A 12,017-nucleotide genomic window follows, 5' to 3' on the forward strand; every position below is an offset into this window, starting at 1 on the left:
TGCTCAACCACTGCGCCACCCAGTCACCCAAGCGTCCCAACTTCTTGTGTTTTTAAGACTGATTTTTGTTCAAGTGTTCAGACACAGCAGTATTCCATCCACTAAAGACTCTTGCCACCCTTCAATAAATAGAAGTAGTTTCTGATTCCTCAGAATTACCCTTCTGTGCCGAAAATTAACAGAAAGAAGGGACATGTTAAAATCAGCTACATTACAAACAGGACCTCTGCTGAGCGAGGAATTAGGGTCCAGGTGCACACCTTCTGACTGTCATCTAGCTCTTCTGTTTACTGTAGCAGAAGGTAAATCAGTATCCCAGAATTAAATCCAGACCTAGAACCAAAGAATTGGCTCCCTGGCCTAGGACAAGGCTGGTGTGCCATAACGCACCCTACTCCTTACTCCAGAATTCAGACTCTTGACAGATGGAACCAAGGAAGGAACCGTGGGAAGACATGGTTGACCTCCACCAGTGTCTGCCCCCAAGCATTAGGCCTTGGCATTCCTAGTTTCCTTGAAAATAACCCTGTCTTGGGGCAGCCCCAGTGGCCCAGCAGTTTAGGGTCGCCTTCAGCCCAGGGTGTGATCCTGGAGACCCGGGATCGAGTCCCACATCAGACTCCTAGCATGGAGCCTGCTTCTCCCTCTGCCTGTGTCTCTGCCTCTCTCTCTCTCTCTCTCTCTCTCTCATGAATAAATAAATAAAATCTTTAAGAAAAAAGAAAAGAACCCTGTCTTACTCCATTTGGGCTATTCTAACGAGTACCACAGACTGCGTGGGACTTTTAAGCAATAGAAATGCCTCTCGCACAGTCCTGAAGGCTCCAAGTAAGTCTAAGATCAAGATCCGGGTGTTATTCTGTATGTTGGTAAATTGAACACCAATAAAAGATTAATTTATTAAAAAAAAAAAAGATCAAGATCCATGGTTGATTTCTGGTAAGAACCCTCTTCTGGGTTGTAGACTGCCAGCTTCTTGCTGTGTCCTCACACAGCAGGAGGGACAAGGGAGCCCTCTGGGGTTTTTTTTTTTAATTCATAGCACTAATCCATTCATGAGGGCTCTACCCTCATGACCTCATCACCTCCCAAAGACCCCACACCACCTGATACCATCACACTGGAGGTTAGGATTTCACTTTACACATGTTGGGGGGAAGGCACAAGCATCCTATGCATAGCCAACCTCTTCTCCATCCACCATCAAGTCTTTCTTAGACTTCTTAATAAGGTATGTGCTTCTTATCAGTCTGGGTGGCAGACGCAATACCTAAGTCAGGTAACTGGCTTTCTCCAAAGTAGAAGCTTGGAGGAGAAGGGGGAAAAAAGCAGCACAGGCAAAGGCTGGCAGGAAACCCATCTCAAAAGTAACCAATCACCTAGGTTAGTTAATAGCGCTGTACCAATGTCAACTGCCTGGTTTCAATAATGTACTTTGGTTATATGACATTATCAGCGAAAGCTGGGAAGGGTATATAAGAACACTATGAGGACGCCTGGGTGGCTCAGCAGTTGAGCATCTGCCTTTGGCTCAGGGCATGATGCCAGGGTCCTGGGATCGAGTCCCGCATCAGGCTCCCCTGGGGGAGCCTGCTTCTCTCCCTCTGCCTGTGTCTCTGTCTCTCCCTCTGTGTCTCTCATGAATAAATAAATAAATCTTTAAAAACAAAAACAAAAACAGAACACTATTACCTTTGCAACTTCTTGTGAGCCTACAATTATTTCAAAATAAAACGCTTTAATATGAAAAAAAAAAAAAAAAAACAACTACCCAATGGGCTCAAGGAAAATTAATGACAAGTAAACCTTTTAACTGCCCCCAGTGTTTCAGAACCACCACTAGCCTTTTATTTACCGTTTCAATAAGCTTTATTCTAAAGTTTATATCTTTTGTTGAGAATTTTTTTAGATTGTTTTCCTGACATACAGTTTCCAGGATTGGAAACAAAATGGAAAACATGATCCTGTGTTTACACAAAATCCTACTTAGAGTTTGGCAGTTCCTCAAAAAGTTAAACATAGAATTACCATATGACCCAGCAATTCTACTCCTACTAGTTATATACTCAAGATTATTGAAAACACATGTCCACACAAAAACTTGTGCATGAATGTTCCCAGTAGCATTAGTCATGATTGCCCCAAAGTGAAAACAGCCCCAATACTCATCAGCAAAAATGTGGCATGTCTGTACATATACAAAGGAATATTATTTGGTCATAAAAAGGAAGGAAGTCTTGATAAATGCTACAACATCAATGAATCCTGAAGATATTTTGCAAAGTAAAAGAAGCCAGACATAAAAAGCCACATACCTTTGATTTATATAAAATGTCGAGAATAAGCACAACCACACAAATAGAAAGTAGATTAGTGGTTGCCTAAGGTGGAATGTGGCCAGGAGGGAAAAGATAAGGAGTGACTGTTAATGCATACCAGGTTTCTTTTTGAGGTGAGGAAAAGGTTCTGGAATGAGACAATGGTGATGGTTGCACAATGCTGCAAATATACTACAAACCACTGAATTATGTACTTTAAAATGATGACTTGGGGCGCCTGGCTGGCTCAGTCAGAAGAGCATGTAACTCGATTTCAGGGTAATGAGTTTGAGCCCTACATTGGGTGTAGAGATCACTAAAAAAAAATAACTTTAAAAAATTTAAAAATAAAAAAAAAATTTTTTTTAATTTAAAAATAAGATCTTAAAAAATAAAATAAATAAATAAATAAATAAATAAATAAATAAATAAATAAATAAAATAAACATAAAATGGTTGATTTCTATGGCATGTGAATCACATCTTAATTAAATTTAAAAAAAAGAAAGAAAGCAAAAATAAAAAGATCCACAGAGAGGAAAAGTTTTCTTTTTTCTTTTTTCCCCTAGGCTTACCTGGAACAGTAACTTTGCTTTCCTGAAGTATCACTCATAGTACGCTAAGGCTTGTCTTTGATTAGTCTAGTCTAAGGCTGGCGAAGTGTTACATTTCACTCAACAAATATGTATTATGAATGTATTATGAGGTATAGGGGAGCAGGGCAAGGGAGGAGACCAAAAAAAAAAAGCATTTCTAAAAATAAAAAATGGAAAAACCCACCACTAGACCTGAAAGCCTTCTGCAGAGTCAGGGGGGTGATTACCTTGAGGTTAACTACGCACTTGGTAAATTGAATGTTGCTAACTGCAACATAAAATCCTCTTCTTCCCCCAAATAAATAAATAGCTGGGGTTTGCCTCTTTAAAAACAATTAAAATTCTTAAGGTTTTAAGAGGCTTCATTGGCTTCAGGCGTTTCTATATTTGAGAAACATATTTGCAAGGTTCTAGACCTTTCGGAATTCATATTTTCATCAGATCTCCTCCAAGTGCTCATATCTACAGACAAACATACTCACAGCTTAGGTGTATTTGAACTGGGCAGCCAACCCCTCCATCACCTTGACCTCCCAGAAATGGGCTCTCCATCAGCACGCCTTCCACACAACCAGAGAGCTCACACACACCACCCATGTCATGATTTTGTATAAAAATAGGATCATGCTTTCCATTTTATTTCCAATATCAGAAACTGTGTCATAATGCTTACCAGGACATGTGACTATGCCCTGACTTATAAAATTAGCAACCTCAACTAATTCCAGCACTAATCTCTGGCAATCCAGTGTCTGTGCCTCTCTGTCCAGCAGAGCCACTAACACCCTTTTTTAGTTTCTTATTTCCAAGACAATTCAATAAGCAAAATAAAACATTGCTTTTTTTTTTTTTTAAGATTTATTTATTTATTTATGATAGACCTAGAGAGAGAGAGAGGCAGAGACACAGGAGGAGGGAGAAGCAGGCTCCATGCCAGGAGCCCGACGTGGGACTCGATCCCGGGACTCCAGGATCACGCCCCAGGCCAAAGGCAGGCGCTAAACCGCTGAGCCACCCAGGGATCCCTAAAACATGGCTTATATATGTGATGACTCAGAGCACAACCACAAGCATATCAAAATAAGACTGATTTCTTTAAAAAAAAAAAAAAAAGACTGATTTCTTTCTTCCTTAATTGAGCTTATATTGAGCTTTATGCATAAATCAGTATTGTGCATAAATGCAATGCCAAGAAAACTTTGCCCAAGGAGGCTACCTTCACTTGAATCACTTCTTTAACTCCTCGCTGGGGGCTATTTAAAAAGCCAGGTGGCAAATCAAATCAAAGAACGGCCTCAGAGTCATACCTTCATTGTGATTTTAGGTAGAATTAAAATTGTTTAAAAAAAAAACAAAACTGTGGCATCTCTGGCTTTGTGTGACCTTCAACACTTTCCTAAACTAACTCTACCCTAAAGAATAAGGATTTGCCACCATGAAGGTATATATTTCTTAGAGAGAAAACCAGAGGCTCTGAGAACAATTCTAAATGAGGAGTTCCAAAAGTATTAGTTAAAAACCTCCTCTGATGATGACCTGAAACTATAAACTTGATTGACAAACTTGCTTTTCTGATGAAGATGGACAAGGATTTTGGTCTTTGTTAATTATTAAGTGACATCAGCGCATGATTATAAATACATCTTAAGTATGTGAAAATTATGAATATGAGAATAGAGACAGAGTCTAGTAGAAATGAAAAATAATATTGCATTAAAGTGGATGAAAGGCGCCGGGGTAGCTCAGGTGACCCCTTCAACTGGGGTCATGACCCCAGGGTCCCGGGATCAAGCCCCGCATCAGGCTTCCTGGAGGTGGGTGGGGAGCTTCTCCCTCTCCCTCTGCCTGTTGCTCCCTTGCTTGTACCCTCTCTCTCTGTCAAATAAATAAAAATCTCTTGCTTGTGGCCTCTCTCTCTGTCAAATAAATAAATAAAATCTTTTTTTAAAAAGTGGATGATTTCTGAAGAATTTCCTTTAAGTTACTGTTTTACTGTGATTAACTAAGAGAGAAGATACATCATTCACATTAATTGATAGCTACTCTTATCCCACACAATGTTCAAATAATCTTAACATTCTGCACAACTCCTACATCCCCTTCTCCGTCACAGCCCTGACCCTGAGCCTGTCTTCACGTATGGAGAGGAGTTACCTCGACCCAGAGGACACCACCACCTAGCTGCCCACACAGAGGCTCAGCTGACTCTTCCCTACTCAGGCACAGGCCTTTGCAAGGGCTCCCTTCCTTCCTTCTCTCTCTCAGCGTGGTATCTCACCAAACAAAAAGGCTAAGTGTCCCTTAATCCCCACATTAATCCCCAGCAACCTAGTAGCTTGTGCCTCTCTCTCTAGCAGAGCTGCGTACATCCTCCTTTCATTTCTTATTCCCAAAACAACTCAATAGGCAGATTAAACATTTTTAAATATACGATGACACCAACAACCAGCATCACTAAGTGCTTGTGATGGTGGCACGGAGCTAAATCCATCTCTGAGACACGGAGAATCGCTATTCAAACCTAGACCTAGCTGACTCCAGAATCTGCATCTTTGGCTGCTACTCTTTGTAAAGAACGGAAATTTTGACTTTTTAAAGTGTTATTTATACAAAAAGGCTCATTTAAGCCTCTGAACATGGCTGTGAGGAATGAAGGTGACAAAGACCTGGAGAGCTAAAGAGTGGGGTAGCCTGCTTGGGTCCTGCAAGCTCAGCCCGGAGTTAGAGCTGGAACCCAGGATGGCTAGCCACATCCATGATCCTGCCACCGGCTCCAAGTGGCCCTGAAGTCTAAAGCAAACCATCTGGAAGCAGTGATTGCCAATGGTTTCTTAGGCAATGAGATAGAATAAAAGGCTAAAAAAATCAAAGGAATTTGAAAATAAGCTACCTTCTCTCAAAATGTGATATTTTCTAATTTGAACCTATGCATATCCACTTTTTGACAACACAACAAATGTAGAATCTAAATGTAGAATTCTAAATCTAAATGTAAATGTAGAATATTATATTTAAAAAAGGGATGAACTAGAAAAAAACATGAGTTTTCTAGACACAAAGACCTGGGACTGAATCGGAGTAACCATTTCTAACTGGTAGACCTTGAGCCGGTCGTTCCTCATGTGGACGATGGTATTAGCTACCTTAGAGTAGGCTAGGTATTTAGGACACAGTAGGTACACAAAATCTGTTTCCTCATATCACAATCCATCCTAGGGCTTGCAGAGGTCCTAGGGTCATAGAACAAAATACCTCTACTCTAAAAGTTTGTCCCTTCAGCATGCCATGGACTCAAATGGAATTTGCTGACACGAAAAACTACATTTTCCTGAAAGCAGCACTTTCCTGAGAAACTTGTATTAACTAGGGAGTAAACCTACCAGTATCCTCCCATAAACTGCAATCACATTATTTATAATAGCCATAAAGTGGAAACACCGATGGATGAATGGACATTCAAAATGCAGTATAATATCCAGTATAAGGCTGGATTAAACAATGAAGTTTAATCCAGCCTTAAAAAGGAAGCAAATTCTGACATATGCTACAACGTGAATGAACCCTGAAGACATGCTCTGAGTAAAATAAGCCTGACACAAAAGTAAAAGTACTGTATGGGTTCACGTATATGGGGCATGGAGAGTAGTCGAACTCCTCAAGCCAGAAAGAATAGTGGCTGCCAGAGTGAAGGTGGGAGTGGAATCAAGAACTAGCGTCTAGGAACACCCGGATGGTTCAGTTGGTTAAGCCTAGGACTCTTGACTTCAGCCCAGGTCCTGATCTCAGGGTCATGGGGTTCCTATTCAGCAGGGAGTCTGCTTCTCTCCCTCTCTCTCCCTCTGCCCCTCCTCTCTGCTCTGGAGAGCACATGTGCACACACACTCTCTCAAGTAAATAAATAAATCTTTAAAGAAAAAAAATAAAAGAATGTGTGTTTAATAGGCACAGAGTTTCGGGCTGAGATAATGAAAAAGTTTTGGAGAGGGACGGTGGTGATAGACATGGTGAATGTATCTCATGCTGCTGAACTACATACTTTAAAATGGTTAAAACTGGGACGCCTGCGTGGCTCAGTGGTTGAGCGTCTGGCCTTCGGCTAAGGGCATGATCCCAGAGTCCCAGGATCGAGTCCCACATCAGGCTCCCTGCATGGATCCTGCTTCTCCTCCCTCTAACTATGTCTCTGCCTCTCTCTGTATCTTATGAATAAATAAATAAAATCTTAAAAAAAAATTAAAAAATAAAATAAAATAAAATGATTAAAATGCTAAATTTTATGTTACATATATTTTACCTTGATTAAACAAATAGCAAAGATACCTATCTGTCCACGGGAGCCTTGTACTCTGCCTCCTGGGGCCTGGGCCAAGCTCTGCCATTTCCCTGCACTGGCTCACCTTGGCACGACGAACGCGTCCCATCCCCAGGGCACTTACCCGGCCGCAGGTTCAGGGCGATCTTCTGTGGCGTCATCTGAATGACGTCTGAGCTGGCGGGACTGGAGCCCTTGCTGCTGAGAGGCAGGCTCCGCAGGACCTGGGTGCTGCTGGCCGGGCTCTCAAACTCGTCTCCACAGCCGTTTTTGACCAGGTTTGCCTTCAAGTCACACCGAGAGGTGACGGAGCGCAGGCTGCCAAAGTCCTAGGTGCAGAAACACAGGCAGAGAGCAGAAAAGTGCTCAGGGTGTCTTCCCAGATGTGAGGTGTCACGTTGTAGGCGCATCAGCATCTGGTGCATCTGCCACATTCCGCACTCCATTTTCATCATCCAAATGTGGGGAGTGACGAACACTGACCCCAAATGCCTCACCAAGGATTACAAGGGTTAATTAAGGTGTTGGGCCTGAAAGTACTTTGTAAACTGTAAATGCAGAATAAAAATGTTTGGTTTTGGGACGCCCGGGTGGCTCAGTGGTTAGGCATCCGCCTTTGGCCCAGGGCCTGATCCTGGAGTCCCCGGATTGAGTCCCACGTTGGGCTCCCTGCATGGAGCCTGCTTCTTCCTCTGCCTGTGTCTCTGCCTCTCTCTCTGTCTCTCTCATGAAAAAATAAATAAAATCTTAAAAAAAAAAAAAAAAGTTTGGTTTCAGCTGTTACTCCAACGATCAAAATTCTCCTAAAGGAAAATGGGCCTGTCTCTGCACGATTAGCTGGAAGAGAGTAACTGAAATGGTCAGTGGCACAACTAAAAATGTTTTAAAGATACCATATAAGTGGACAAGTACTTATCATTCACTTAGGCAATCAAGAGTTAACCTCTGAGGCGCCCACTCATCCACCCTGCAGGCACTGCCCATTACACAACCATTCTGGAAGACAACGTGGCAATAAACATTGTGCCCTTTGATCCAGTGGTCCACTCCCAGGAATTTATCCCAAGAAGTCAATCAAAAAAAAAGGGGAAACTCCATTAGAAGATATATACTGCAATGTTATTTAGAATAGCACGATCTTATAAACTTGTAAACCTAAAACCTTCAACCATAAGAAAAACATGGTCTCTGCCCTCCATAGAAGACAGTCATTCAAAATTATGAACAGTGAAAAGAAAGTTCAAAACATACTAAGAAAAAAATCAGAAAATAAAATTATATCTGCATTAGGATTCAAAACAAAATTTTTTTGAATATTGTTGAGGTATTAGTGCAGATGGGCCAAAATTACATTTCTTTCTTATTATCTTTACCATGTTTGAACAATAAAGCCACCCTGATAAGATATATCTTTCTTTTCTGAAGCCGGATTTAGGAGAAGGCTGGGTAACAGGACGACCCAGCCTTATCGGGGGCACCAGGAGTTTAGGCCATTCACTTAATTATTTTATTTTATTTTATTTTTTTAAGATTTTATTTATTTATGAGAGACACAGGCAGAGGGAGAGGCAGGCTCCATGCAGGGAGCCTGATGTGGGACTCAATCCGGGGTCCCAAGATCACACCCTGGGCTGAAGGCAGATGCTCAACCGCTGAGCCACCCAGATGTCCATAGGCCATTCACTTTAAAATGAAATAATATCCTCTATTATAAAATATGGTACTTGGTAAGTATTGATCATTTTCCAGTAAGGGAATTTTTTTTCTTTCCAGTAAGGGAATTTTTAGCAGCAAAGCAAACCTGGGTTTCTCTCTTAACACCCTTTCACTGGTGAATGGTAGAAAATAAGATCGCCTCCACCAGCTGGTTGGATGCCAGTGCTGGACTGGATAATCCTCCTGATGGCTGGACGAGTTATGATGCCCATCCCTTCCTGTCGCCTCTGTAACATTTTGCCAGAAAGCCTCAAATGAATCAAGTGTCCTCACTGTCGTGTTAGGAGCCAGACTGCTGGCAGGACCACAGACACGAGGATGCCCCGGGGCTGGCCAGTGCCCGTTAGAGCCTTCACAAGATTCCAAACCAAGAAGTCAATAATTTGCAGTGTTTTTACATACGTAAAACCAGATGTGTTGTTCTGGGCCTCTGTGATTTGTCATTTTTGTTTGTTTTACAACTGAATGTTTATTTTGTATATCGAACCCCTGGAGATCTTACCTGTCAACCTCAGGGACGGTGCCATAAGTATAAGTGGCTCCACACACATGTGGAACAGGTGAGAAAAATAATTATTCTCGCTTACAATGATTTTCCTTGAAATTATACAAGATTTCAACGGTAGGCTTTCCTAACTGGCTTCCAAATGGTCAAGCTGGTGTAGAAATTTGGATGAAGCAGTAAAAAAGCACAGGGGTGGGGGAAAGGTGAGGTAACCTCCAGAAGGCCCTGCAGTAGCGGTCTGCTGTCTTGAGCTGCCTGCAGCGGTGGTCTAATTGGCTGTCCCGAGCTGGAAGGGCTCAGGGGCTCACCTGCTCAGAGCCTACCTGGCGAGAATTTCTGAACTTCCTGCTGGCCTACAGGGCCTGGCTGCCAGCTCCTCCACTTGACAAGCTGGTTATGCCTGGCTCAGTTCAGACTGTCAAGGTACACTGTCTTGAGCAGTCCAGTGCACACCTCTGCCACCCAGTTGGCAACGAAAGCTTCTTTGGTCTCCCCAGAGTGATGGGTCTCCCCGGACACCCTTCTGATTGATCTGGAGCAGCCTGCATTCTGGAATAGACTAGGCCACAGAGCCATCCTGCTGCACTCTAAGCAAGAGGTAGTTGCATGATTCCTAATCCACCCCTTGGCAATCCATTTCAGCCTGGTCATCGAGATCACACCCTACTGCCTGGATACTAACACTTAGGGCGAACTTCATCCAATCTTCCCAGTCATCCTGCTCAAAGGGGTTTTTGACAAACACTACCAGGACAACCTGTACTGGGCCGCCTGCTGGCCAGGGAAGATGTACCTGCTAGGATCATCAGGAGACTTAAAGTCCAGGTCATCCTTCCCAGACCTGGAGAACTCAGAGGCAGCCACACCCAAACCACTTATAACTTGATCTGTGTCTGGCTTTCCCAAACGTACTCTAGAGGCTCTGAGGCTTCTTTAATCTCTAGGACATGAGGAGCAAGGCACTCTTCATTCCCCTTATTTCCCCTTAATACTCTTCTTCGAGGTTGTGGTAAACCCCCACTCCAATGCACATGGCTTTCCTGAAGTTTCCTGCACAGGTGAGGGAGGGCCACCAACCTCTCTATTGTCACCTGGTTGCCCATATGAGAACTACCAATGACCACATTAAACCTGCAACTTATGGGTCACCTGGTTGGCTCAGTAGTCAGTAGAGCATGAGACTCTGGATCTAGGGGTTGTGAGTTCAAGGCCCATGTTGGGCACAGAGCCTGCTATAAAACAAACTGCAACTCATAAGGTGACCTCAAAAGTGCCAACCGGGTCAGCAATGGGACAACACAGGGAGCCCCCTTCTCAGGAGCTCCAGCTGCACACACAGCAAGGGACACCCTACTGTGGCGCCTGTACCAAATTTAGATTTAGTCTCAGTGCTATCCATCTCTATCATCAGTTTGTCAACAATCTTCACCTATTTTGCAAAGTTCAGTGGCCTCTGTTAGGACAGGCCCGACGTTGATGTGTCCAACAGCCTCTGAGACATCTTTGCCTAGATACTGAGTCTTGTCATTGTCCCAGGGCTCTAAGGTGTCAAAGACACCACCCGAGGCACCTGTGGGCTTTGCAGGTCTGAAGCACATTTTGAGAATAAGGGAGCTACCTCCATGGTGGGGTTCCCACAGTAGCTGAAGGTCCATCTGGCACAGAGTCTGAAAAGAGCCATGACTAATTTCTAGCCCTAGGTTCTTGCTGCCCAAGAAAAGGACAGAGAGCACTGCAGGCCCCACAGGGAATGCTGACCCCACAAGCCCCAGTGCTTCTCTTCCACTCCTGAGCCTTTCTCTGGATTGTCCTTCAGAGGCCAGAGCCCTGACACCTAGACCCAGAATACAGCAAGTTCCAAGGGGAAGCATCAGCTGGTGCCAGTCCCGTGCTCTCTGTGGGTGAGGAAGCAGAGGCCCAGATGCCAGAGTTCATGCCTAAGTTCACCCAAGCAACTCCAGTTCACCTGGCCTCAGCTGCCTGCAGCTCTTTGCGTCACCTCCCTGCGCTCTTTGCATCACCTCCCTGCCATCTCAACAAAGGCAATGGTAAATCCTGCAGCAGGCAACTCACTCTGGGTCCACAGACTCCATCCCTTAGAATTTAGTATTTCCCTGCTGCCCCCAAGGCAGAGATCTTCCTGCCATCTGTCCAAGTTGGAGGATAAATATTCTCTCTTATGCAGAAAAACAGGCATGGAAGCAGAGGGGAGACCTCATCTCAACATGGGAAAATGGAAGCTAGCTCCGGGAAGGGCTTCTAATGAGGCGCAGCTCAACTGCTTACACGCGTTCGCGAGGCTCCGTGCTGGAAGGGGTTCCAGCTCACGGGGGAAGCATCTGTCCACGGTCTCAAGAAACACACCTGTCGACCCTCCAAGGATATATAAAAGGAAACTGCATTATGGGCAAACTTCCAAGAGCAGCAACAGAATGGGAACAGGAACTTGAAACATCTTTTATGGCTTTTGGTCACTCTGGGGTAATGTAGAAAAGACAAGAGAAGTGTTCCAAAGGTAGATCCCTTTCATTAGTGACAACACTGGCCTTTGCAAGTTGTGGCAACCTTCT

The 12,017-nt window shown here is 43.7% G+C and overlaps 1 protein-coding gene across 1 annotated transcript in view; it reads right to left on the reverse strand.

Annotated features, from left to right (window-relative positions):
• The window catches only part of ITGB5 (integrin subunit beta 5), a 115,679-nt gene that overhangs the window by 89,106 nt on the left and 14,556 nt on the right, over window positions 1-12,017 (reverse strand). The window contains exon 3 of the mRNA XM_038583063.1: window positions 7,351-7,555. Coding sequence (XP_038438991.1) covers window positions 7,351-7,555 — 205 coding nt within the window. The remainder of the gene's footprint in view (window positions 1-7,350; window positions 7,556-12,017) is intronic.

Source organism: Canis lupus, chromosome 33 (genome assembly GCF_011100685.1).
Source record: "Canis lupus familiaris isolate Mischka breed German Shepherd chromosome 33, alternate assembly UU_Cfam_GSD_1.0, whole genome shotgun sequence".
NCBI lineage: Eukaryota > Metazoa > Chordata > Mammalia > Carnivora > Canidae > Canis > Canis lupus.